The sequence below is a fragment of the Harpegnathos saltator genome, unplaced genomic scaffold (assembly GCF_003227715.2).
Source record: "Harpegnathos saltator strain DR-91 unplaced genomic scaffold, Hsal_v8.6 scaffold38, whole genome shotgun sequence".
NCBI classification, from domain to species: Eukaryota; Metazoa; Arthropoda; class Insecta; order Hymenoptera; family Formicidae; genus Harpegnathos; species Harpegnathos saltator.
This window is the reverse complement of record NW_020230183.1, coordinates 2,470,006-2,497,979: the sequence shown is the minus strand read 5'-3', so window position 1 is coordinate 2,497,979 and position 27,974 is coordinate 2,470,006. Positions and strand designations below refer to the sequence as shown.

The 27,974-nt window shown below is 48.7% G+C and overlaps 4 protein-coding genes across 7 annotated transcripts; 2 read left to right on the top strand and 2 right to left on the bottom strand.

Annotated features, from left to right (window-relative positions):
* Nucleotides 1–97: 97 nt before the first annotated feature.
* On the top strand, nt 98–3,115 carry LOC105187339 (Dachs ligand with SH3s). Of its 2 annotated transcripts, none has more exons than XM_011148083.3 (5): nt 98–630; nt 1,155–1,390; nt 1,871–2,245; nt 2,327–2,627; nt 2,766–3,115. In XM_011148083.3, the coding sequence occupies exons 1-5, from the start codon at nt 582–584 to the stop codon at nt 3,038–3,040; spliced, it is 1,236 nt and encodes a 411-aa protein (XP_011146385.1). In that variant the 5' UTR covers nt 98–581; the 3' UTR covers nt 3,041–3,115. The 2 variants fall into 2 exon arrangements, with proteins under 2 accessions (XP_011146385.1, XP_011146386.1); XM_011148084.3 differs by having other exon boundaries at nt 102–630; nt 2,327–2,591.
* A 121-nt stretch (nt 3,116–3,236) lies between these two features.
* LOC105187358 (uncharacterized) lies at nt 3,237–6,082 on the bottom strand. Its single transcript, XM_019843255.2, has 5 exons — nt 5,999–6,082; nt 5,102–5,495; nt 4,260–4,866; nt 3,558–3,786; nt 3,237–3,458 (listed from the first exon to the last, which is right to left on the bottom strand). Exons 1-5 carry the CDS (start codon nt 6,080–6,082, stop codon nt 3,270–3,272), a joined length of 1,503 nt encoding a protein of 500 aa, XP_019698814.1. The 3' UTR covers nt 3,237–3,269.
* Nucleotides 6,083–8,025: 1,943 nt separating this feature from the next.
* LOC105187338 (SH3 domain-binding protein 5-like protein) lies at nt 8,026–12,883 on the bottom strand. The gene is made up of 7 exons (XM_011148081.3): nt 12,429–12,883; nt 11,564–11,626; nt 11,334–11,471; nt 10,877–11,038; nt 10,323–10,620; nt 10,064–10,227; nt 8,026–9,754 (listed from the first exon to the last, which is right to left on the bottom strand). The coding sequence occupies exons 1-7, from the start codon at nt 12,474–12,476 to the stop codon at nt 8,555–8,557; spliced, it is 2,073 nt and encodes a 690-aa protein (XP_011146383.1). The 5' UTR covers nt 12,477–12,883; the 3' UTR covers nt 8,026–8,554.
* A 763-nt stretch (nt 12,884–13,646) lies between these two features.
* Nucleotides 13,647–27,740, top strand: aPKC (protein kinase C iota type). Of its 3 annotated transcripts, XM_025300700.1 has the most exons (10): nt 13,647–13,727; nt 14,220–14,298; nt 14,662–14,879; nt 22,602–22,652; nt 24,348–24,433; nt 25,318–25,603; nt 26,003–26,455; nt 26,637–27,109; nt 27,184–27,299; nt 27,485–27,740. In XM_025300700.1, the coding sequence occupies exons 2-10, from the start codon at nt 14,243–14,245 to the stop codon at nt 27,570–27,572; spliced, it is 1,827 nt and encodes a 608-aa protein (XP_025156485.1). In that variant the 5' UTR covers nt 13,647–13,727; nt 14,220–14,242; the 3' UTR covers nt 27,573–27,740. The 3 variants fall into 3 exon arrangements, with proteins under 3 accessions (XP_025156485.1, XP_019698818.1, XP_011146380.1); XM_019843259.2 differs by having other exon boundaries at nt 13,649–14,298; XM_011148078.3 differs by lacking the exons at nt 13,647–13,727; nt 14,220–14,298; nt 14,662–14,879 and adding an exon at nt 17,711–18,690.
* Nucleotides 27,741–27,974: the final 234 nt, after the last annotated feature.

Sequence of the window (27,974 nt, the reverse complement as noted above, 5' to 3'; positions counted from 1 at the left end):
CTAAATCCCATCCTCGATCATCGTTGCTGATTCTTTTCGTTGATCTCTCTCTCTCTCTCTCTTTCTCTCTCTCTCTCTCTCTCTCTCTCTCTCTCTCTCTCTGCGTATGAATTACATTTAATTTCAATGGTACTTCAAACACACATAAAGCGCCTCGCGCCGTGCGAATTGTCGTCGAAACCTAACTAACGGTACCGATCGCGGGGACTCGCCGCTCAGCGATTTTCGCCACCGTAGCGCTCTCTACCTGCCGTGTGCAGGATTAATGATTCCCATAGCGATGAGAGTCCTGTCCGAGAGGGACGGCCGAGGCGACCTGAGGAAGGCACGAGTTGGTCCGCCGCGTCACTCGCGCCGTCGCGACGAAGAAGTATTCTCGGTCTCGCAGCGTGTTTTGGCCGGCCAGCCGACCTGCGGCGGCAGTGTGACTCCTGCGTCGCCGCGAGCCACGTAGGCGTCGGTCGCGAGAGAAATCGAACGCGCGTCGTGTCGCGCGTGTGAGTCGCGCGCGAGCAGGTGACCGGTCGCCGCGCCTGGAGATGTGAAATTTCGGAGCGTGTTTCGCGAACGAACGGCAGAACATGGCCTTCCTGTGCCCCGTGCGCATCCGTCGCGGCAAGAAGAAGAAACGTGAGTAGACACGCCGGGACGGCGCGGCCGGTCCGCTCGCGTCCTCGCCCGCGCCGTCGCGAGGAGAGCTCGAGAGCCGATCAGCATAGTTCGGCCGTGGGAGCCAGTTGTCACGCTCGGCTCGATCACCTGTTGCTCCGGACCGGTTATGCAGCTTCCACTCGCGGCATCGGAAAGGACTCGGCCGAGTTCAAGCACCGATCACGCGCGCGACTTTTGATTTTTCTTCCGTCCCGAGGACGCAACGTCGCTTCCTCGCCCGCGCAACGACGTTGTTTCGCGAATAATTCGCGCTCGCCAGTCTGATCGGGAACGCGAATGTCGTACGAATCATTTTTGTCTCTGAGCTTGTCGCGAATAATAATGCCGAGGAAAAGTCGCTTTTATCAATTGTTGTCGCACTGTTGCGCTTGCGGTGATTCGTCGGAGGACTAATATTTCAATTTGTGCTCTTAATTTACCGTGACCGATGAGTTCCGAAGGATTGAATTTCTTTATGTAATAATCGTTAATTTCACACACAGCCGGAACGCATAACTTTAATTTGGAGAAGGATTGCGTTGGGACAGGAAGCACAGGGCTCGGTCTGGGCACCAGGGTGCCGGTGCCTCCTGGTCGGATAACGGGAAGCGCCAGTATCGAGACCCTCGTAAGAGTCGGCATTGAAAAGGAGAATGGGCTGTCCCCTGATAGTAAGATGGTTATCGTGCATGATTTCACCCCTTGTGTGGACGATGAGCTTCAGGTCAAGAGGGGACAGGTCAGCAATGATTCACCGAACTTTTACCAACGATTTTTCATTACTCATCCTTCGACCATCCTGCTGCGTATCTTACTGCGATTTACACATGTATATATATATATATATACACACACACACACACACACACACAATTAATTCTCCCGTACGTGTGATATAAACATGTTTATAAATTTATACAGAACATAAAGCGTTATTCTAGAAGACTCGCTTCCTTAGGGGACACGTTCGTATCACCAAAGGAGATCAGGGAGTTAAAGACCCAGATAGATAATCGGGTTCTTCAAGGATCTTAACCTGTCCAATGTCCCTTAAAAGAAGACTATTGGGCATAATAGATCTGATATGAGGTCGTGGTGACGCACAGGCTGTTCGGAGCCTCTAGCATCCTAGGGCTTTTTCTAATAATAATGATAATAATAATAAAGCGTTATTCATATTCATACACGGTATAAACACGTGAGGATGTTTGCGTTTCAGGTAGTGAACGTGCTCTATCGGGAAAATGACTGGGTATACGTAATAGCGGCCGAAACGCGCATGGAAGGATTCGTACCGCACTCGTACTGCGCACCGTACACGTCGCAGCTGGCGGAATTGACGCTCGCCAGCCTGAACAACGTAAAGAAGAAGTTGCCGCGTTCCAGCGACAACGATTGCGACCTGCTCAGCAGCGGTCGCTTGCAGACTACGGAGACGCAGCAGACCGACACCGGGTCGGCGTCCGATTGCGAAAGCTACGCGCGAAACAACATCACTACCGCAGATGTCAACGTCAATCGCTCCAACATTACGCAATCCCAAAACTCCATACAGACCATATCGTCGCAGCCGGACGTGCATCCCTTCTTCAAGGTACGAGCCGACTGCTCAGAGACTGCCACAGTTGCTTGAGTCGGCAACAAGTCGCATTGTAAGTTCACGTTACCCTTGTAGGACCCTTCGGCCGGGAGATACATCGTCCTCTACACGTTCGTAGCACGGGACGAAAACGACGTGAGCGTCGAGAGAGGCGAGTTCGTGACGGTGCTGAATCGCGACGATCCAGATTGGTTCTGGGTGCTCCGGCATTGCGATGGCAACGAAGGTTTCGTGCCATCTGGTTTCGTCTACCCAGGCCACGTTCTTCATTCTTACGCGACCACCACAACGGCCACCACTGTCACTACGAATACAGCGTCCGCCGAGACTCATAGTCTAGGTCAGCACCTTGGCCGACAATCAAATGGTTTACAAAGTAATGAAAAGAAATACTCCTCTTGAAAGTCTGTAAACTTTGCAGACGTTAACGATAGGACTTAGTGAAATTCCGCAAAAGACTCGCGTTGTTCTCGATTCTGGTCGAGCTGGTGTTAACGGTGCGTTTGCTTTGCAGGCAAGGGCACCGGAAACCTAGCGGCGAGCGAATCGCTGCAGCAAAAGGGACTGCGAGATTTCCGGGACGAGACGACCGGTACGGAATTAGTGGTGCTTTACGATTACAAGGCGCAGGCGCCGGACGACCTGTCGGTGAGGAGGGCCGACTGGATATACGCGGATCTGGGAAATCAAACGGTGGACGGTTGGCTCTGGGCGTACGCGCCCAAAACCCGCAAGTACGGTTTCATTCCTAAGGCGTACGCGCGGCCTCCTGCCATGACTAGCTTGTGACTCTCGACGAATCTCCCCCGCGCGCATTTTTATACGTATTCCTGTGCAATATAACGTTTTCCTTTACGCGACTTACGTCGGTGCCTTCATTTCCTTATCTCGCCTCACCCTCGCTCATTTCTTGTCCACTCGGACTGCTTTATATCGGACGACCATACATTCTTGGGACAACGATGCTTACAAGATGCGACGAGCACGGACACACCGTGCGGCGACACGCGACAGCGCTTTAGTGTACAATGACATTTACATTGAGACTGGTGCAGCCGGACGTGATGTGGCCGATCAGTCCTTCGTGAAGAACTATACAGTCGCCGGCCAGGAGGACGTCGCGCGGGCATTGGGCGCTTCTGAGGGACGTCACCGGGCCCGTGTACGTCAGCGAACGGAAGCCCCCGTTCTCGATGCTGTCCACGGCCTGTCGTGAAGCGGTCGAGCGTCGTTATTAGCCGCGCACCTTGCGCGGAAGACGCACTCGTACGTCTTCGTCTTGCAGCGAATCGATCGTGCCCGATACCTGGATACTGCATCGAAGCCTGTCCTGGGCCGAAGCGTCGCCCATGTCGAGTCCCGCCACCCAGGCGATGATCACGTCCTTCTCGCACTGGCCTTCTCCGCCGGCGTGCACCTCCTCGCAGCAGGCGTAACGATTGCCGTGCAGGCGCGCGGCCAGCACCGGCAACGGCAGCCGATTCCGATATTTCGGGTTGATCTGATTACCACCGAACAGCCTCGCTGACGAGTCTCTTGTTATTATAGAAATTTGTAGGGTTAATTACGCGCACATACGCGTGTGTCGCGATGCGCGACGCTCTTGACTGGGATTATTACAAGTTTGTGCACTTGCAGAAATATGCCTTCACGAAAACACGCATACACGCATGAAGAAAAGAACTGGTGGATGGGATTTATATGACCATGAACGAATCGAATCTTGATCTTGATTGAAGGAGATTTCTGGTTCTTACGACTGAATTGGGCGCGGAAGAAGCAAGAATCCGGTTCCCTTCCAGCAAGATTCGTCCGATTCGTCCATCGTCGCATCGACTCAGTCTAACTTTTTTCTCCGTACTAGATACAAGACCAATCTTGTCCAAAGAAATCGCTTCGTTTCGTTTTTCATCAAGACCGCACGTCACAAACGCACATCTATACGAAACGTATTCTCTATTCACATGATAAATATTCATGTAGGATGACACTAGCGTGTGATACTAACGAGAGCTTTCCGGAGACTAGTAAGAGAGCCAAGCATCGACTGGAGTCGCACGAGAGAGCTTCGTAGCTGACAACGAGCGTGCTCTCGGCGCCGGGCTCGACGCTGAGAATGGGCACCTCGGGGTGGTCGAAGAGGAAGTGATGGGTGAGCGCCGAGAAGGCGACGTTCACCGAGCAATCCAGACGGGGACAACGTATGGGTCTGCGGGAGTAGTCAACGGACGCCAGGCTTTTGACCTTAATCTCGGCGCTGTATCGATCCGCGTCGTTCCTCCGCGTCGACAGGTCGCAATAGCCGTGCTGCTGTTGGCACTGTCTTCCTCGTACCTCCCGCGGATCGGCTCGCTCGCGATCGACGGCGACGTACGAGACAGCGTCCGATATCGCTTCGTAATCGGGCGTCTCGCTCGCCTCTTCAGGACGACTCATCCTGGCGAAGTTGGCCCACTGGTCGCGACGCGGCTGCGACGAATACACCTGCTGTGGCGCAGGTGGCTGCAGGTACATCGCGATCGGCGAGTCGTACGTTTTCCTGGAGCGTGCGCGACCACGGTCGTTGTTTTGATAGAGACTGCCGTGCGATTTTCGAGGCTGAAGGTATTCCGCGCCTGTGAGGATCGAGCGAGCTTCTTTCGTATGCAACTACTTGAAGAGAGGGTAGATCGATGATGACTAGGATCAATCGGTCCGACGTTGTAATCGATTGTCTTCGCCGATCAATTATTGTCGACGAAGCAATCGGCGGAGATCCGACGGATCTTCGGCGGAACTTCGCGGACGGATTACCGCCGTTATCGCGATTGCTGATGAATGTAATTTATGAGATGACCGCGTTTTATTGACCTGAACGAATCGAAAACTTCCGCACGCAACGCTGACACAACACACAGCCTTCGGTGTTGCGCGGATTTTCCTCGGAATCGACGATGCTGCCGCCGAGGTTCGCGTCGTCGACGATAATGTGGCAGATCGCGCACTCCCCGATCTGCCTGTTCTCCCGAATTCCTTGCTCGTCTTTGTTCTCTCTTTCTTCCGGCTCTTGTTCTTCGCCCTTCTCCTTCCTGCTCCTGTCTATCTCCCGCCGCTCTGTGTCCTCTTCTTCGCTTTGATCCTCATCAATTTCCCGTTCTTCGTCTTCCGTCTCGTCTCCTGCGACCTCGGTAAAGAATTCTTTCCTCTCTTGCGCTCTTTTATCGATATCTGAATATTTCTGACCGAGGTGAAGAAAGTCCGACCCCTAAAATCGCGTGATTTATTTTTTCTTTTACTTAAATAAGAGTCGCCTCATTGAGTCAACACTCTTTCAGATACTCGACAAGCAGAGGAACTTATCAGCATCGGGTATATCAGTTTGATGTGCATCGGTTGCTATCGCTTATCTCGCGTGCGATATTTAATTGAAGTGATTACAACGTTCGGTGGGAACTCGGTTGGAACACGCAAAGTAACTTTTGCATTTAACAAAATTATGAATATAAATAAATATCAGTTTGTGCTAGTAATTATAATTCTCAGCAAGTGCGGGTTTTCCTTTCTACGCGAGTTACCCCGGTCATATCGCATCTGTCAGATCGTAATTGTCGATTAAAAAAATCGCGTCGGATTGCGTCTGCAGGAGAATTGGAAAAGCCGTTGTTCCGCGCAATCCGTTATCAGGTGTTATAAAATTTTGCGACAGTCGCGTCTGCTCTCGTCATCGTCGCTCTCGCAGTCTCGTGCATGCGAGACTCTATCACATGCCTTGCGGTGATTATTTATCGCGTGGCCGTCGTCTCTGGCGACTCTGTAATCGACCCTCTCGCTCTCCGTTTCTTCGCGAAGCATCTCGCCGTTTTGTCAGCAGTTTATCGCCCGGCGCGATAACCTTTCGTCGATGACGCGCGTCTCCGCGATCGACTTATCCTCGCGCGCAACCGTTTACCCTTCGTATAATGCAAGACTGCAGTTTCCGGTATCTGAAACTTAACGAAGCGACAAACACGTGCAATTTTTAATGCACTGTACTTTTTTTATTTCTCCCTCCCTCCCTCACTCCCCCTTCTCTCTCGAACGACAACACGGGTATGAAGATACTTTGATATTTTGTAATATGATTACGACTGACTGTAATAAAGCGTCTAATAAAGCATTCTTCTTTTCCAGGGCAAGAGATTTTTTTTCTGGACATTCGTTGAAAATGACGAATGACTTTGGCGAAAGCGAGAGAAGTCACTGCGCGTTGCCGCGATTTTAGAACCCGCAGCATGTTGCAGCGTTGTTGCCTCTTATAAAACTTAATTTAAAATTCTGTTAAGGTCTCTCCTTTGAGGAACACGATCTTGTTATTTACTTTGGCTTCTCTATATTTTTCTCTATTATTATGCACTTGCGGATTATACTGGAACTTTAACCATTTTATCGAGAAAAGTCTCTGATTCCAACATCGTCAAGGAGTCTGCCGCGAAATTAACACAAGACACCCTGTATAGTAAAGAACGGTTCAGCGGTCAGCTTACCCGTTCCGAAGAGAGAGCCAATCTTCCTTGCTTGAAGATTAAAGCTACGTAGTTAAAAGCAGATATATACCGGCGAGACGAATTTTTTTTATTTCTGTGTTGACTCGCGACGAGAATTATTCGACGGCAGACTGAGAGTCCAATTGACGAGCGTTCGCCTGCGTTCCCGATTCGCTGTAATTTAGTCTGAGGAAATTTACATTCGTCAGCCAGAAAATACTCGATACGCACGGTATTTAGATCAAAAATATGAGGCCATATTGACGTCTCCGGGGACAAACAAGAAACAAGTTACGGAGATATCAGTACAACAACGTTGTAAGAAAATTCCATACCCGGTGCATCGGGTATTAACTTCCTGTAGGCTTCCAAGATCAAGAATTTCAGTTTCAATCGTTAAAGATCTCATCTGATCTGTGGTCATTTTGTATTTAATTCTCTCAAATTACATGGGAATAATAGGTGTACTTTGTATTAATTATTTTTTTTAAGAAAATATCGACTGATCACAATTTTGATCCCTGTATAAATTAACTCGATCTCAACATTATTTATAATTTTAATTATTTTAATACGCAAGTAGATATACACATGGGGGAAAAAAAATATATATATATATTATAATTCATTTTTGCAAGAAAGTAATAAAATTAATTATATAACAGCAACGTATAAATTTCATATTATATTTAATAATATATTAATATATCATCTAATAAATATATATGTATAAAAAATATACATAGCTTAATGAAATAGATTATATAATTAAGTAAACCATTTACCGTTGTGTCGTACTATTTATTTGAATGCAAAGTCTGCCTAATTTATAAATGAATTAGACTACTTGAACAAAATTATGGCAGCCTATCATCGAGTCGTATTACGACCTCGTCTTCGTTAAGGATGGTGGCGACTCATAACGGACACTTCAGAACTTCAAAAATAATTTATCCGGGATTCGAACCTTGTTTAACTGACAGTTTAGCCTGTTATACTTTATTAGTTCCAAAGTCTCTGCTACGAGTCGTCGTTGTCTATTTAACGAAAAATCGAGCTCGCAGTATGACTCGACAAACTAGACATTATTTCTAAATAAGGTAGCACAAAACAGTAATTATTGTATTAATTATTCCATTTGGGAATATGTACTTGGAAATACAAGTATGAACTATCACAGATAGCTTTGCTCATATGAAAAGGTAGTTTTCATATGGAAAAAAAAAAAAAAAGATCCCTAATGTTAGTGTAAAAAAATACACACGGTAAATACTTGTTAAGAAACATGTTTTATTAAAAAAAGCACATATTAAAAGAGATTAGAAAATAGTAAACGACACGACGCCTGCTTAATTATTCGTGGCAGGTGTAATTGTAAATAATCGCGTAGATTTATATGCTCAATCGACCCGTACGTGTGTGAATTTCTTACTGATTGAGTTTGAGAGCTCTTCGAAAATCACGTTCAAGTAAATTTACAAATGAAATATCAATATCTAGTCTGCGAATATTTATACACGCAATCAATTATACGTACGATCGATCAGCCTCGGTGATATACGCATAATGCGTACAACTGGCAATACAACTGCAGAAACTAACTTTACAATGTTTCAACTTTCGTATAACGTTTGAAATTTGTCGCTTAAATTACGTCGTGTAACCTTTACCTGCTACAACCTTTCATACGCGCATGATTTTCCTTAAAGTTATTAACAATTCTCTACTTAGACGCGTCAAACATAAAAAAAATTGTTTATCACAAGAATAACTTATCTTACCCTAACTTGTTCTCTTGTACTTATTTCGTAACAGCGTCCGCTTTTATCTCTGGGTTATTGTTAACCAACTTGTGTCTCACGTATGCTAATCTCTCCGCACTGACCGCTTGTATGTTGCCCAAACGAGAGTTATCCAGCAGCGTCTTCAGGTTCTGTTTACTGTCCAAGTCGATCATGCTGCAACTCTTGCCTCTGATCGCCGACAAGCTGGACGTTCGCCCGAAGAGCGACAATAACGGTAACTCTTTAATACTAGCGGTTTTGACAGCAAACTTTTTGGAAGTTGATCGCCCGCCGAGATGTTGCTCCCTTATTTCGCTGTCCGACGAACCGGAGGACGACATTAGTGAACTCTTCAGCTTTACCGGACTCGAGTTGGCACTGCACGATGCGTTCTTTTGCGGAATACTACAGCTAGATCGTATTGGTGACAACGTGACGTCGTCCTGCGAGCTCGTAGGACGTCGACGGACGCCTTCCGATGAGTGAGCTTTCGCGGGAAGGAACTCGACGTTACGAGAAGCTTGCATGTAAGGTAAACTCGTAAGCTGCCAGTGGCTCTTACCGACTAAATTATCGCTCGTGTTACTACAGTTATCTATGTTTCGTTCTTCGTTTGTGACATTGATGTCAACGTCGCTGGGAATACCAATGTCCCAGTTACTCTGAGATGATCTACCCTTCTGAACGTCGAATTGGGAGATTCGATTTGGCACATATTTCGTCATATCTACACTAGCAGCTTTCTCCGTGATTATCCTATGCCCGAAATTGGACGTTCTTCTGTTCACTGGGCTACTGCTTAGTGACTTGGAGGTATTGCTTTTCGAAACGGCTTTCGACGCAGGACTGCGTAGTGTCGTCATGGAGTTGGTTGTCGAGAACGATCTCTGCAGACGTGACGATCCGTCGATGAATGTCTCGTTCTTCAGAATCGCCGGATCTCTTGCCGATCGCGCAAGTTGCTTCAAATCGTGCGCGTTCGATTGTTCCATGGATAAGAAGCCGTAACATTCTCCGCTTACAGCAGTTCGGCCGTTCGGTAGGTCGGCAGAATTAATCACTCGCTCCTTCACGTACAATGTATTCTCGAGTGATAAACGATTCAGTTTCTCCATGCTAGCTTGCAGCTCCAACTCCCACTGGGTAAACTTGCTCTCGCTGCCGTCCACAGATCTCTTGTCGAGTTTCTCCGTGTCTTCCTTCGTTGAACAAGGCTTCTGAAAAATTTCAAATGGATAATAGCGCTTTGTAATTGCGACTCTTTGCACTATAAGCGTGGCGATTATGAAATCGAGCTTGAGTGGGCATGAAGTGAGAGTCAAAAGCGAAGTGATGTAGTGTAGTTAGATAGTTAGAAAGAAATTCTCATGATATTTCTACTTGGAATGAAACAGCATTGATTACTCATGACATTGATCGTTCAGAAACATTCATGCTGAAGCGATTGTTAAACCGACAAGCATGTTAGAGAAAGAAAAAACGGCTATTAGTGTGACTATTACACTACAAGTTAGCATTTTACTAACTTCGATATTGCGTAGATTTTCGTTGTTTCCGCTTTCATTATACCTAATTGAAGATATTTTACGACTGTCGGAAGCACTATACTCATTTTCACGCTTCTGATACGTGTCGGAGCCGATCAACTCGGCGCCAACACCAGGTTCTCGCGGTCCATTAACCACGATATCTAAAATATAAATGTTACGTGTCAAAAACGAAGGAGTATGCAAGCGCAGTTTCCGGGACTGTTGTACATCTCCAGTAAAGTATGTCTCCAATTACCGTAATCTCTTCGTTGCTGATGTATTTGGTTACTGATTTCCTCTAATGTCCGAAGACTCGTTGCGTAGTTGCGCTTGGCTTCCTTAACGGTTTGTTGCAGATGCTCTACTCTCTCTTTCTGCGTCGCTAGCATCTGATCGCACTGCGCCTTCACCTCGAAATACGGCCTTGCTTTTATTATCGAGCGTCGATGTTTCTCTTCCAATTGCAGCAGCTTCTTTTCGGCGTCGTGAAACAGCATTGCTCTCCTATGATGTTCTCGGCCGCATTCGGCTTTTTGATTCTCCGCGTCCATCACCTAGATAAGATATTACTTTGCTATTTCCTTATCACAAGGGATCTTTATCACAGGGATCAACCGTTGCTAAATTAACTGACATAAAATATGATTAAATCGATACGCGGGTAAAAATGCAAATAAAGAAAACGTGAGCGATATCAAAATATTTTCTATTGTAATTCCAAGCGCTTTATCAATTCAAAGAGAATTGTTATTGAACACGTTACGCGATAACCATGCGTACGCGCGCCGTACGTTCTACTCTGGTGCTTACTTTAATAGTAGCATGATTGAGCATATCCTGCCATGCTTGGTCGAAATTCCACTCATGTTGGTGCGACATGAATCGCGCTTCGGCCAGAGCGACCGTTTCCTTCGCGGCCGCGTGAATTTCGCTGGCTCGTTGAAATAGCTGTGCCTGTTGCTGACATTGCACCTGTGAATTGCATGAGAATGTGCATTGTTCAGTAACAACTCATGCAGTTGCAACCACAACCGAGTAATGCCAAATAATTACATTTAATTGATATAACAAAACACATTCATCAGCAACCAAGAGTAAAATATCATCTTCTGATAACGATGAATGGATAAAAAGTTATTTTGATGAATACATATTTGCATAGTATTTTTCATACAAGAAATTTTATATGTCCCAATATCTTCAATTTATTATTGTGTAAGAGATGTTTATCATCAAATTGAACTCTCAGGTTTAAGTAAGTTTCTACCTGAGCTTGACGAGCCATTTCTAGTGCTTCATAATAACATCTTGCCTTCTCAATACAACTAGTGCCCAACTTATCAGTTATTTCTTTCAGTCGCCTTGTTGTGTCAGAAAGAAGCTGCCTAAAAGCAGTATGAGCTTCCTAAAAATGAAATATGATTAAATTACATTGTAAAATATGCTTTATTCAAGCATACTGTTTTTCTATACAAATTATGTATATTTGTGTCTTACATCCAATTCAGTTTCCAGCTTATTAATATCATCTGTTGCATTGTTCAAGTTCTCCAATTCAATCTAAAATATATATAAGTTTATTCTTTAACTCTCATGTGTATTATTTATATTTTGTATATTTCTTTATATATGTACTTCACATACAATCACGAGCAATTTATAACAGATAAAATTTTATCATTAGCGAAAGATTATTCTTGGAATCTTTTCGGTTAGAAATGGCATTCTATACCTGAATCATTATCATATGCCAATCATATCATGTGCCCATACTCAACTTAATCTAAGGAATGTTATCTCGCAAGAAAGAGAGAGAGAGAGAGAGAGAGAGAGAAAGAGAGAGAGAGAGAGAGAGAGAGAGTGAATCACTATATTTCCTTTCTTCAGTCACGTCATGAAATATTTAAAAAAGAAAAATGTCCATTGAAACACAAACAATATAAATCAAGACAAAATCAACAACAATTAAACAACTTCATGATCTTCCATTTGAAACGTGACGTGTCAAAGTATGAAAAACAAAGAGAATACTGTCTGGTTACACGTGTACCACGCAAATGTTGCATTAGATCACCTCTCTGCATGATACAACAGCTCAACGCCTGAGCAACGGCGCGATCAATGATCTCTCATGATCTCCGAGCGCATCTCATTCTTACACGCGCTCAGGAAGGAAAGTGAAAGCAAAGTGGGACAGTGTACCAGGCGGTGTTAGGCACTGTGGCCGTTCGTCGAACGGCGAGTAACATAACCTAAAGACGAGGGCGGAAAACCCGCGCGCGAATGCCCGACGAAGGCTTACTTTTCCGCGACCCAACGAGAGAAGATCCGGAGAAAAAGAAAGGACGCGCAATTAAGTCACCTGTATACGCGGGTCCAGCGCATTCTCGGCGTCCTCCGCGACGTCCATCCTTCGGCTGATGCGGCGTTCACTGCGCCGTCAAGCGATGTCAACTCATGATCGCCGTCGTCCCAGCGCGGATGTGAATCCTCGCAAGACCTCACGCCACTTCCTAGTGCATCCTCAAGCGTAACGATGCGCAACTGCAACACTGCCAGTGTTTACGTCTCGGGACATTTCGAGTCCCTCCTCGAAATTCTATTTAGAGCACACGAGCGACAAACATAGCTTCGCAGCGACGATCCCGAGGCTCTCGCGCGAGAGGGTGAAGAGAGCAAAGGCAGCAAGGACGACTGACAACAGCTCGCGCGTAACGAAACTATCTACGGAGATAAGTGTCGCCGACTAGATCGCTGACGCATCTCGATGATGCGTCTACACCCGCATCGCCGGCTATTGCGACGCCCTCCCCCATTGGACTGGCCCCCAGTCTTTCCGATAGAACCGCGAACAGGTTGGCCATTGCGCGACGCCGCTCCGGCGGCTCGTTCGAATCTGCCGCGTACCGAAGTGCGACGTCGCGTGTTCTCTCGATCGGTAATCTCGCACCTCGATTATCGTCCGAGTTCAAACTCGTCGACAAGTTCAGCTGATTCGAATGGCTCGACCAAACCGTATCCATGTTCTCGCTACGTGCGGTTCGTCGCACGACGGTAAGTTGTCTTGGCAAGCATATGAGACGATTGAGCGGAATATCACGCGTCTGGGAGCTTTATTTTGCGAGACTCGCGTTTATTTGAAAGATGCGCTTGGTTAGCAGTTACAGTCCATTTGCGCGTGTAACCGGCGGGACGACATCGCAGCGGGCGCAGCGTGAGGTTGTACCTCGGCATTTTCTAATTCCACACATTCGTTTGTGGATATTAAGGTGAAGCTATCATGATGACATTCTTCTTCGTTGAATAATCAATAAATAATCAATTACGCGTATATGTGGTATTGTTAATGCGCGTTGGTGGAAAGTTTTTATAACCTAGTTACACCGTGTATCAAGTTGCGCTTGGTGGTGGTGAATTTTTGGGATATCCTTCGTCATCATGATACATTAATGAACTGTGGGCGATTTCTAATATCTGGAAGATTCATTGTGAATTAAAGCACCTCTCCTCGCATTAAATTGTCTTATGCTCGAAAATATAGATGCGAGCGCCATCTAGCACGAAACTCGCGCATTAACGACCACAGCGAATACGTAGGTACGCACGACGAGGCAGCCAGTGACCAACAAACATGGCGATTGCCAAGTAACAGTTCATCGCGGTGAGTCACAGAAGCCATGCACGTAAAGCAGCCTAATTGACAGTAGAAGTAGAGCTCAATTGTCACGTATCTGGCCTGATTGGCGGTCGCACAACCGTAAGAAGCTGGCCGTTAGTCGATCGTCGCCCGTCGAGCATTGTTTCCGCGTCGCGGGATCTGTATCTCCACTCGGAGATAACTGTTATCCAACATCGTAGCCTCTTCTAATTTCCGCCTTTTTCTACTTTAACGCTAAGAGTGGAACATTCGCGAGCAGTTTCGTGTGAGAGTCCGTGCGGTCGAGTGTTCGAAGCGACTCGTTAAATCGCATCTGAACTTTACATTATTGAAGAATGTTGAATATGTGTACACACACATTATATTGCAACATTCACAGTATCCTCTTCGTGGCGTTATTGCACTGAATAATATGTGACATTGTGGCAGACCAAGTGTACCTCTGTGAACTGAGTTAAATGAACTTGGTGTTATACGGCTGAACTGTGTTTTCAGAGTAAGAGTCCGCTGTACCAAAAATGCCTACACAGATGACAGAGAACGATGACATTCGAGTGAAAATCATATACAATGGGTAATTCACTTGCTAATCAACTTGACTGTTACGATTTACAAAGCCATAATCTCAGTAGTATATTTGTTCTCACATTTGTCTCTGATCAAAAGAATAACACTCGATATTTCATATCGCTGTATGACATATTGAGGATTATCATATATTCATATATTTGGGATTATCTTTTATGCTTATTCTTTAGCAATTGAATCGTATCAATGTTGAATACAATATCTGACAATAAATCTGATATAATATTGTGCAAATGCTTAAAAACATAGTTTAATAGGAAGATCAGTCAAGCTTGCCAGATACAGCAAATTGACTGTGCGTAATGTGACTTCCTCACAACCGATAACTTTCATAATTTTCTCACATTAGGGAGGTGCAAATCACATACATCACCGCTGGAATCTCAGTGGACACATTGCGCGAGGAGATGCGGACAATATGCGGCTTTGACATGCGGCCAGAGTCACAGTTCACTATGAAGTGGGTGGACGACGAAGGTGATCCATGCAGAATCGCCTCCCAACAGGAACTGGACGAAGCACTGAGGCTGTACGAGCTCGAGAAGGATACAGAAATAACGATACACGGTTAGTACGTTATTCATAGGCTAACATAGAAGTCGACCTCATAGCTGTCTTGTCTATCGTTTGGATTCATGGTGATGCAACGATGCATTAATCATTTGAAGACTACGCGTTGCGTTGGTAAATTCCTTGCATGTTAGACGCTTACATAATCAAAAGTGTCATATCGTGCTCATGGACGTGCATGCGACGATGGTGATTGCGACGTTGGTTCGACAAGCGGTGGCGTACGCAATGAATTAATTAATTCCCGTGAGCTAACGCTAACGTGCATCCGATCGATCCTCGGAGCGTTTAGTTGATCGCGCCGCCGCATCGATTAAAGATCATCTACATGCTCCGTCGAGGTGAGAACGTATGAAACGAGCATCGAATGCACCCATAACAGTCGCGCATGCGGTTAACATACAATTAACGATAATACACCAGCGTGTTACGCGCTTCTTTATGTGATCACGATGCGCCGATATACGCCTTGAGTAACGATGCATCGGCGTATCGCTGTACGCAGCGATGCTCAACTTATCGGTAGTTTATCGGTGATACGAGTCGTTGCTTATCAGCGTCATCGTATCGAGTTCCGCGCGAAATACCTTCGTGGAAAGCTGACCCCGTTGTTTATTACCGATAATGCACACTGGCTGATCTATCAATCGCGACGCCACGAGAGATGATGACATTCTTTCAGATCGCTCGCGCGCGGGCGCAGGTTTGTATTCACGAGTATTCCCCGGTCACACACATACGGAACGTGACGTGCTTAGGGATTCGTCTAGCCCGAGATATGCACTGGAGATACAACTCTATATAGGTTTCATTTGCGTGACAGTAGGATACTTCTTAGACGATAGATCTTGTTGCGTTCGTGCGTTTCCCATTTTCGGCCCGAAAGGTTTGACTCTCACGCTTTCGTCGTCTGCTCCTCTTTGAGCGGCAAAGATCGAAGTTCTGAAAGAGATAGGTGTAGGAGTTCATCGTGTTTTCCGGCTCTCGAACAATCGGGAGGGGGGTATAAATTTCATATTGAGAAATTGTAATTCGACATTCGACAGCGAAGGATTAATAAACGCAACGATCTCATCGTGAGCAGCATCGATCATCGAGGAATATCGATCACGTACGGCGAATTAAGAAGACACTTGGACAAGATAAGTTTCGCGCCTTGTCGAGGGCACTCTGGCTCAAAGAGGTGGAGACCTTTACGTGGAATGTATCGTTCTCTCATCGCTTTTATTAAATGCGACGATTGCACTTTTTCTCTGAGGACTTTGACGAGATTCCACTCCGAAAATCAATGACGATCTTGTAACGGAGATCAACGGAAGAGGCGCGACGCGGCTGGCTGTACCCGATATGTGGAGTGAAGCATCACCGCGCAATAGTCGACAGTGGAATCGATGCACGTAACGCGTCGCAGCTTTGTGTGCCTACACAATCGCACACGTGTGTTCGACATCAGCTGCAGCTGCGGCTGTGATAAACAACAGTGATACTGCGTGTCGCAAGGAAGGAACAAGGGAGGATCAACGTCGCCAAGGCGATGATGAGTCGAGGAAGGGCTTTTCGTGAAACTCGACGAGAGAAATGGAAGAAAAATTGGTAGAAAATAAAGTGGCACTGTGAACGGAGTCGCGCCATTCTGGGACGAAATTATCCGTAGGACTTGCCGCGGGAACGGAATACCCTTTGACAGAAGAGAAATCGAGTTAACGAGAAAAGCGCGGGCGCCGGGTAACGCAATATAAGTCGGCAAAGCAAAGTTAGCGCGAAGACGGGGGCGAGATCAGGAAGAAGAATCGCTGGATGATCAGTGCTGAAACTGCAAAAGCATAAGAAAAAGGAGAAAAACGGGGCGAAAAGAAGGATGGACGAGGCTGTGAACAGAGGTAGAGAGCTTGGGAGAAGCAGAGAGCCTGTGGGTGGATACAGGCGGGACATAGGACCGGTCGACGGCGTGGGGACGACGAAGGACGGTATATCGCTTCCACCTCGATGTGATCCGCGTTTGCGCGATTCGGTCGGTAGCGCGCGCCGGGCGGCGACGGCGGCGCAACGGTGGAGGCGGTGGTGGCGGCGGCGGCGGCGGTTAACGCATCTCACCGCGGTAGTCGATATCCTTGCACGGGCCGATCAGCAAGGGCAACAACGTCACGTCACGTCGCACCTCACTGTCGCGCCTGGTCGTCCCGTGAGAACGCGATTCGGGTTGTTTCGCCGAGGTCGACGGAGGAAGTGTCGATCGCGGACGAGAGGGAAGTTGTGCCGGAAGAGACCCGGTTACCGGAGAAAAAGAGCGAGGAAGAGAGAGAAAGAGAGCGAGAGAGAGAGAGAGAGAGAGTACACTTATAAAGAGAAAGAGAGAAAGAGAAAGACTGAGAGGAAGAGAGAGAAAACGAGACTTTCCTCAACACGGACCTTCGACAGGTCGTTAGCTGCGAAGGAGTTGCGTCATCATGTCGGTAGACAAGTAGTAGTATTCGCGATAGTCGTCGGCGCGCTTGGCTCGACGCTCGGCGAGTAGAGAGAGGTCGCAAAAGAGGCGGTAAACTAGCATCGATCGAGCTGGTGATTCGTCGTCGCATGCTCATCCCGGCTCCTGCAAGAGGTCGACCGCGGTGGTGAAGGAGTCCAAGAGAGAGAGAGAGAGAGAGAGAGAGAGAGAGAGAAAGAAAGCGCGAGGAGACAAGGGAGAAAGAAAGAGGGCAAGGCGCACAAGCCGACGGAAGAGAGACGGGGTAGAGACGGCGAACGGTGGGGCAGGAAATCGGTAGGGAGAAAGAGAGAGAGAGAGAGAGAGAGAGAGAGAGAGAGAGAGAGGGAGAGAGAGAGAAAGAGAGAGAGAGAGAGAGCGAAAACAGAGAGGCTAGGCGCGGCGCGGCGAGGCGAGGCGAGGCGAGGCAAGGCGAGGTGATCTCGCGCGGGTGGAGCGATAAAGGATACACACATCGGTGCGATAGAGGTAGGCGAGGCAAGCACGGCTAAATTCGCTGCTACAGAATGGCGTGGGGCTACTGGAGCGCAACTTCCGTCAGCGATCGGGGTCGGTCGCCTCGCCGCGAGAAAGACAAACAGCAGCAACACCAGAGCAGCCTGCATCAGCACCAACAGCAGCAGCAGCAGCAGCAACAGCAATCACAAGTGTACCAGACACAAGCGGAGCTGTCGCAGAGCACTTACGGCGTGCAGCAAGGAGAGCTCGCAGCCACCCCCGGCTGCGCGGTCGCGGTGGTGGAGGAACCACCCTGCAGCATGATGATCCAGGGTGGTTCCTTCTACTCGTATTCGGCGGCGACGGCGGCAGCCGCGGCCGTCGCCAGCCGGCGCATCACCACCGGCGTCGAGGTCGGCCCGTCCTCCTCCACCACGTCCACCGGCATTCAAGTGTTACCCCGCGAACGACACATAAGACCCGGCACGAGCGCATACGCGCCACAGTCGCCGGGTAGCGGCGACTCCGCCGAATATGAGCAGCCAATCGTGACAAGCGGCATCCGCGGCGAGATCTCACCACCCCGCGGCGGCACGCCGCACGACGATATCTTCGCGCAGCCCGGCACCTCGTCCTCGTCGGCCGGCAGGCCGAAACCGCCGCTTCCCTGCGACCCCGAAGGCATGGAAGATCTGCCGGACGTCGAGCTCGAGGAGGTGCATCACAACGCCGAGCTGATATACGCCAGTCGCGGACTGGGGACTACCACGACGTGCCGCGTGCACGGGCCGTGCAATCCGCCTCCTGAACCCGCGCCCTCAATGACGTCACTGCTGGAGGAGCACGCGGGTTCGTCGCAGTTCCAGTTCAACGAGATCACCTGGGGTACGTGAATCGTGTCGCTCGTCATGGTCGTCGTCGTCGGCAATGATGATGATGACGACGACGACGACGACGACGACGACGACGGCGGTTTCGTGGTCCCAGGTTGTTTCCCTCAGGGCGAGTCTGGTCCCACGGGAGCGCCCTTCGCGCGCGCTGCAACCAGCTTCGCCTCTCCCCCTCCTCGTTGACTCTCACCCCCCGCCCCAGCGGGGGATTCGTCGTATTTCTTTAATGCGGCGCGCGCGTGATCTAGGTCAAAGTCTGGCTTGCCAGATAACGTTTTTGTGTATCCGCCTTCGGTGCACATTCCCAGCGACGCCCGTCTCGCGCGTTCGCAGAAAAACGCGCGTTTCGCTCACTCGGAGGACTCGGCGCCTCGGCGACGTTTATTATCGGCGGCAGTTGTACGCTGTCGCCACCGTGTCTGGTCGGCTTTGGTATTGTTGACAGTTGACGGTGGCGACGACGACAGTCTGGAGACCGTAGGCGACGTTTAGCGCACTGCAGTAATATAAAACTCTCTAAGTCGGTCACGTGAATTCATTATCACGACTCTGTCCTTCACTGAAATAAGACGGCGGAGATTAGTGATTGTAGTCGAGTCGCTTGCTTCTCTCTCCAGCACACCCTTTTTTCCCTTCTTTTCGACGTTGAGTACTTAATGCTCGGTGGTCGGTCGGCTGGATGGGTGGGGTGAGTGGGTGAGAAGAAAGACAGAGAGAAAGGTTTCCCTCGTCGTTTCTTAATTAACGCTTCGCGCTTCATTCGACAGCGCCGCGACTAACGACGTAATTTGACGCATTGCCACTCGCCGTCACATTGAGTAACCATTTCTCCGATGCGGTACAATTAAACAAACGAGGCACGACGGCAGAATAGCCGACGATTTGTTCGTGGGAAAAAAAGAGAGGAAGAGGAAGAGAGAGACAGAGAGAGAGAGAGGGGGGAGAATACGTAACACCGTATTGTTGACAAACCTTTGAAACATGTTACGCACATATCGCGACGAACGATACGCGCCGCGCAGAGCGGCTTCTTTTATTTACAACACGTTCGAGCGATAAAAGCAACGATTCATTATCGCTCTGAATATCGCGCTTCGGCGATAAATATTATCTTTCTCTTGTAACTCGCCGTTTCTCCTTTATCGGCAAATACACGACAAATGTGCGTTGCTCGCTCCGGCTCTCGATACCGGCGCGTGAGAGAGCTCGCTCTTCCACCCGCGAACCCTTCGCCGGCGTCCAGAAGAATTTCAAATACGATCTCGGCTGGAGAGCCTTCCTACCCCTCGCACGTATGCACCGGCGGGGTGCACTTACGTGCTTGCCATTATAGATCGTGCTTCTGGGGTACACGCTGCGTATACGTGCATCCCCATACCTCGTTGCACCGTGGGGGAGCGTATCGTATCGTCTTTATCGTTCGTGTCATCGATCCCCCGCGATAATTAGTCCATGAATATTTTAAGAAATTGCTCGCGTTCGCTGTCCCCCCTCTTCTCCCCGCCCCTCTATCCCCCCTCCTTCCCTCTCTCTCTCTCTCTCTCTCTCTCTCTCTCTCTCTCTCTCTCTCTCTCTCTCTCTCTCTCTCTCTCTGTACACGCCCTGCATCATTGATATGTGTCTGCGGTGAGCCGCGATCTCGTAACGAACGATTTGATTACGCATCGAGAGAGCGCCGCGTTGGCCTCGTTTAGCGAGCCCGCCGTTGCGATCGTATGACACGCGTCGTTGTCTCTACGCGGGATGTATACGGCCGAACGACACTCTCGCGCGGCCGAACGTGAGAGTACACACACACACACACATATATTTCGCATCCCGCTCGCTTGATGCTCGAGCCTCTACTTGGGGTGACTTTGGCGCAGGGGTGTGAGTCTCGTGGTGATCTCTCAGGCGCTTCTTCGGCTCCGACGCGTTTCGTCCTCCCATAGCTCATAGCCCATAGGAGGGATCCGAGCGCAGTCACGCTACGCGAGAGGCCGACGATGTATCCTCGAGTACCTCTCCTCTTTCGCCGCACGTGCCGCGTGATTTTCAGCGGACGCTCGCTCCCTCCTCGCCACCTCGCAGCCATTGTACGTGAAGCCCTACATTCATCGAGAGCGGCAGGAACCTATCCCGAAGAGTCGCGGCGGTTTTATCCGATCGAGCACGTGCCCGCCGCCGATAAAAACCCTTTATATTCGGCAGCTTCGTGTGACCTTCGACGTCGTTTCAGCCACCGCATCGCTTTGGCCACTCCATCGGAGCTTCCTCCTCCTCCTCCTCTTCCTCCTCCTCCACCACTTGCACCTGCTCCACCTCCTCCGAAGCCTCCGCCGTCGTGCGGAATACGACTCTCCGCCGCGTCTGGATGACCGCTTTAAAGCGTTTAAAGCGAATAATCCGGAACAATTCGTGGCTTTAATCTTCACCTCCGCGCCGCCGCGTCCGCTTTCTTCTCCTCCCCGGATTCTGGACCCCGCGAGGCGCGTTATCCAGCTCACGGCGACACGCGAAGCAATGTACCTGCTTGTATTTAACCTCCCGGCCGTGCCGTTACACAAGCCGGCTCCGGGTAAGGGGAAGGGCCGCGGGATATCGCGCGCGTCTCGTATTCTCGCTAATCGCAATTTATACCGCGTTCGTGACCGTCGTAGGGATAGATTAAACGCCGGCTAACGCTGGTAACGAGATTACAAACGTCAGCGTGCACCGCGGAGACTCACGAGCGGCTGTTTTTCGACACGCGCGCGTCTCCGTCGCCGGACCCTCCACCCGGCGGCGGCGGCGGCGGCGGCGGTGGTGGCTGGGCGTTATCGCCGCACGGAGAAATTTAATCGAACGCCGCGCGACGCCGAGAGGAGGAGAAGAGCGCGCGACGACCACCTCGCTCGGCCGCGTCTATTTGCGACGTGTGCCGCTGTTTGCGCGCCCCACGTTCGCGAATACAACGACGGCGATAATAAGTTGATAACGCGCCTCGATGCCTCGATGCCTAGTATTCACAGTGTTACTCGTTATCTCGCCGTAAGCGGTAACATCGCGAGATACCGCGCAGGATAGCACGAAACGCGGCGATATGTTGGACATCGAGCAGCGGCTCTCGATCGGGTTCCTCTACGCGGACTGTTTCCTCTGTAAGTCGAAGCCGCGACCGTCGCTCCGTCGGCCGAGCCGCGACGTGGTGCTCTTCTCTCGGCGGTGGCCTCAGGACTAGCCCGAACGAGCGCGATGTCGCTCGCTCACCGTCACCTCGAGGACGCGGCTCTCAGATCGTTGACGCTTGTGTTGCTGAAAAGTATGACTCTCCGCGCGGCGTCTTCTGGATTATCGTCCGGATGAGATCGGGGTCTCGCTGCCTCGGGAAACCTGTCCGTCTCTGTCTGTCTCTGATTGTCAGTGTGATGGCTCGATCTGAGGAAACAAGTCTTCCGTCTCATCGTCGATGATGATATAATCTTGCCGTACAAACGATAATCACCTCACGGAGGAAAAAGACCGGTTGACTTGACGCGGCGATGAAGCGAACAGGCGGCGCGTCTTGATTCGAGGAGGCAGAGTTTCCGCTTCTTCGAGTCGAATTCGCTTCACGAGGAGATCGGCATTTTCTACCTCCTCCGACGGAAGCGCGTTTGCTCCGTTCATGGTCGCGTTGATTCCACGGATCTCTTTGTCTCCGTGCGTCGCTTTAATCTCAATCTGTTCTCTTTGTACCTCGAACTTGGTTGAAAAGTGCAACATTGAGTTCACGATGTGAGTTCATGGTGCGATAGAAAAAGAAATGATGATTGCTCAAACGGAACCGTCGCGGGTTCACACTTCACCAAGTGTGATTCGAAATCCCGCCTTAGCGCATCGAGAAAGGGGAGAGAAAGGGATCCTGTGGGTCACAAAGTGAGCGTAAATTTTTCTCTTCTGTTGCAGTTTTTCCAAACGTGCCGCCCGCACCTGGGATGCCTTGTCAGGGAGAAGACAGTGAGTGTGTTTACCGTTCATTGGAAACATCGCAAGCCAAATCCGCGCAGGCCGCTTGCGCTCGACGTCTAGTCAATTGCGTACTAGCCAGCGAGTTCTAATTAACCGGCCGGTGGAAAGAAACGACTTTAGCACGCGATAATAGAAGACACGTCTCGCGCTCGCTCCGTTTACAAGAGAAACAGAAGCGCTCGGAGAAACTTCCGTCCGGTTCTTTTTTTTCTTTCTTTCTCTCTCTCTCTCTCTCTCTCTCTCTTCTCTGTCTCTCTCTCTCTCCCCCTCTTTTACACACTCTTTCTTCACACCCTACCCTAAATTCTCTCTTTCTGTCTCTCTCACTCTTTGTCTATCTATGTCTCCCCATCGATACGTCAGTCGAAACCATCACAATCAATCATAACATCAACGCCTGCGTCAGGGTAGTTTTAGAGCGCATTCGGACTCCTACACGTATACTCTGGCTTTTAAAACAGTTCCGACACTTCTCTTGAATGCAGCTCGGAACGCAGCTGATGGTCCAATGAGAGAACCTGCTGTTGAAAAAGAAAACTCGAGCCGATGGCTTGGTTTCTAAAAAATTCCTTTGAAAAGTCAAGTCCTCTCTCGCCGAACATTTCTACCGCGTTCCGAAACGCATCTAAGAAGAAGAAGAAGAAGAAGAAGAAGGGAAAAGTGTCGGAGCACTTTTGAAACCCAGGGTACACTCGCAACACTCGATGCCGCAGCGAGCTGAGAGATCGAAATCACGTCATTTGCGCAACTACTACACGTTACTCTCTTGAGTCGATTTGTTGACCCGTTTGATCTGTCGGGATCAACTTTTGTTTTCAAACACGCGACTTCTCTCTTTCTCGCGCGTGTGCGAAAGTGTCGAGAGAGTGCCAAGAGTCCCCGGATCGCCGCCTGGTGTGATATATTCGGCGATCGTGCCTGTCGAGCAACATGGACTTGATCAGACCAGTCTTACACTTGATGAAAAGCTTCTCGCGCGGTAACTCTCAAGAGTAAAAGAAGGAAACTGGCGTTGGCGCGCGAATATATTTCGTTGCTGTTATCGCCATCGGTCGCTGTCTCGCTGCGTCGTCGATTTGCTTTGTCCGTTGCCGGTGAAGCCGCGCGTCGCTCAATCACACGTCGAGGTCTCGCGGTCGAGACGAAAAGGGAGAGAAAATGGTGGTGCGAAATCAATCCGCCGAGCAGCTCGCGATGTTCGGCGGCGAAACTTTGTTATTTGTTTCTATGGACGCTGGTATTGAAAAATTCACATTGCTCATGGATAGTTACTGTTACTCGCTCCGAATTGTGTGAATGTTTTGTATAATTGAAACTGTACGGAGCTGCTCATCTCTCTTTTTCTCTCTCTCTCTTTCTCTCTCTCTCTTTCTCTCTCTCTCTCTCTCTTTCTCTCTCTCTTTAAAGCCCAGAGATATATATGAGAGGAAAAAGAGCGCGCGCGAATGATGTTTCACCGCTGAACATCTCGATGATCTCGTGGAGAGCAATTCGTTACCACTATTTTATCGGCTTTTTTTATTATTGAAGAATAGCTGAATGAATCGTGAGGGAACACTCGCGTCGGGATGACCGCGCGATTATTCATCGTAGCTTGCCACGGTCGTGGGAGTCGCGGCGAGCCGATCAATCAGCTGATGCTTTCTATCATTTATGACATTTATGTTATTTCATTTTCCGAAGGAAGCATCTACAGACGTGGCGCTCGTAGATGGAGGAAGCTGTACCGAGTGAACGGCCATATTTTTCAGGCGAAACGATTCAATCGGGTAAGCATCATATTCATTTAATTATCATTGTCAGCCTATTTTACTCATCAACCCCTCGCTCTATCTTTCTCTCTCTCTCTCTCTATCTCTCTATCTCTCTATCCCTCTATCCCTTTATCCCTTTATCCCTTTATCCCGTCGCTCCACCCTTCCACGCCAGAGACTTTGTCCCGCGAAGGTAGATGTTCGCGGATGCGACGTCGCGACACGGCGTAAAGCACTTTTCGTAGAGCACTTCCAACGTTGAAACTTGCTGGCTAGTGATTTCGTCGTCGATGAAGAGCAGACTCTGCTGTCTGTGCTTTGCTGGAGGCGCAGAGCTATCCCCGTACGAAACGTATACGTGGAGTACATATCCACATCCGTCGCTTCGCGCGTAATCCTCCCGCTTCGTTCATCCTAACTCCTTTTATCCCTCGGAATTGAGCCCGTGTTCCGGGAGGAGCATTTCGCGTTTAATACAGGTTTAAACTTAACTATCATATCTCTCTCTCTCTCTCTCTCTCTCTCTCTCTCTCTCTCTCTCTCTCTCTCTCTCTTTCTCTCTATATCTTCCTATCTTTATCTCCAACTATCCATCTATCTGTCTCTTTCTCTCGTTCTCCCTTAAGCACTTCGCAGCTCCGAGCTGCCAAGAGGAGAACTTGCGCTATTGCGCCAACACACTGATGATACTACAGTTATGTCGCGTCTCGAGTAACTTCGGCGAGCCCGGTTGATCTTTATAACTTGGCATGGCAACCTGCGGAGCGTCGCGTGTCGAGCAATGAGGCTTAACTGTTACGAATTTCCTCATCCCGCCGGCGCCCCAGGACGCCAGCTGTCCGGCGTGTCATCGTCCGAGAAGTAAATGGTAATAACGTCCTTCGACGATTGCTTCGCAGAGAGCCTTTTGCGCATACTGCCAGGATCGGATCTGGGGTCTCGGGCGGCAGGGATTCAAGTGCATCCAGTGCAAGTTACTCGTGCACAAAAAATGTCACAAGGTCGTGAGGAAGCCATGCTTGAGTCTGCAGCAGCAGCAGCAGCAGCAGCAACTGCAGAGCGCAGAGTCGCAGACGATCGACAGGAATGGCGACCAACAGCTTGATTCGTTCCCATGCGTTACAGCGACCCATCTCGAGGATGAGATCACGGAGTCGCCGATTATGGAGGAGCATCCGCGCGATCGTAAGAGAGTTTACCTCAGATTTACCTTCGTACGCTTCGTCTTCTCAGGTTCTCCTAATAATGCACTTCCTTTCGGACATAACAGTGCAGTGAAGATGCATGATTTGTACGCCTGATGTTTACCCTGACAACCGTAGAGTATATCAAATTGCAATTTCTCAAGGAGATATTCCCGTGACGTGATTGATTATATTCTCAATCAGACGCCGCGCGGAACCGGACGTTTTTGAGCGTCCTGAAGGCACGATTAATTTCATTAAGCGTTTAATTTAATGAAGGATAATCAATAACTCTTACACTCGTTTCCCATACTTTGTTAGATATTGACCAAATAAAAACTCTCCTACAGAAATCTTTCTGTTCCTACAATCAAATCTTACCGTTCTTTTTATTTCGCAGGGATGGGAAGTGAGGAAGGGGAGGAATTGCCATTGGACACGTTAAATGACGGCGATAATTCCAATGACATGCAACGTCAGTATTCGTTAAATGACTTCGAGCTAATTAAGGTGATCGGCCGTGGTTCCTACGCGAAGGTCTTGATGGTAGAGCTCAAACGCACCAAGAGGATTTACGCTATGAAAGTGATCAAGAAAGCCCTGGTGACGGACGACGAAGACATCGATTGGGTGCAGACGGAGAAACATGTGTTCGAGACGGCCTCGAATCATCCCTTCCTAGTGGGCTTGCATTCCTGCTTCCAAACACCCTCGCGTCTATTCTTTGTGATTGAATTCGTGCGTGGCGGTGATCTTATGTTCCACATGCAAAGACAGCGCCGTCTTCCCGAGGATCACGCGCGGTTTTACGTAGCCGAGATCAGTCTTGCCTTGAACTTCTTACACGAAAAAGGTAAAAGACTTTATTTCTTTCATATAAATATACTTACATAAGTGTATATTTCTCACTTTTCATATGAACTTATTGATAATTTTTGTAAATTTAGTCAAGATAATTTAAAGATTATAGGTAATAATATTCATAATTTAGAAGATTAAATGCGCATTTTAACGTAAAATTGATTCGCTTTCAGGAATTATCTATAGGGATTTGAAACTGGACAACGTACTGCTTGACCACGAAGGACACGTCAAGCTGACGGATTACGGAATGTGCAAAGAGGGTATCAGAGAAGGTGACAACACGGGCACTTTCTGCGGTACTCCCAATTATATCGCTCCCGAGATACTCCGCGGCGAGGAATATAGTTTTTCTGTGGACTGGTGGGCCCTAGGAGTCTTGTTGTACGAGATGCTGGCGGGTCGTAGTCCCTTCGACATTACGGGCGCATCCGAGAATCCGGATCAGAACACCGAAGACTTCTTGTTTCAAGTTATTTTGGAGAAGACCATACGTATACCTCGTTCGTTATCCGTTAAGGCGGCGTCCGTTCTTAAAGGATTCCTTTGCAAAGACCCCGCGGAAAGGCTAGGTTGCGCGAAGAGGCCTGCCGGTTTTCACGACATTGCCAACCATCCCTTCTTCAAAGTGATCGATTGGTACATGGTAAGTTTCGTCATGATATAGATGCAATTTTTTTAATTTATCGCGTTTATCGACGATTACTTTCACTGCCGCAGTTGGAGCACAAGCAGGTTACACCGCCTTACAAGCCACGCTTGGATTCCGATCGTGATCTGGCAAATTTCCCGCCCGAATTTACGGATGAGCCTGTGCATCTGACTCCGGACGATCCGTAAGTTATTTTGCAAATTTGTGTAGTTAGTCGCAAAAGGGTTAATTAATCTTGGGATATCCGCGAAACATCGTTCCTCATGAATACTGGTTTAACTCCAAAATGTTTTGAACGTCGACATGTTAATTGTGTCGTCATAATCATAATGCCGCGCGTCATATTCAGATGAGAAAAAAAACTTTCAGGAGGGTAATTGAGAAAATCGATCAGAGTGAATTTGACGGCTTCGAGTATGTGAATCCTCTACTAATGTCACTGGAAGACTGCGTGTGACAAGAACCGCTACTCATTGTGCAGCGTCACAATCAAGATCAGCAGCTGCAGCTGCAGCTGCAACAACAGCAACTGCAGCAGCAATACATGTACGAATTGCATGACAGACTCGCGAAACTTCGTATCGATCCCTTACTCCCAATCGGCTCAAGTAATCAAGGTTATCACAATAACGTATTTCTAATGACGTACTCGGAGGAGAATGAGAACGACAATAATTATAACGAGCATCATCGGCTACCGCCACCCTTCCCGTTCCGATACGAAAGCCCGGCGTGCTCCCGTTCTCTGAGTATCACTGACGTAACTTACAGCCCAGGCAATAATAACGCGATCGTTAGCAATTACGATGAGCACGATTACGATGACATGGAGGACGAGAATCCGAGGAAAGGTCTCTTG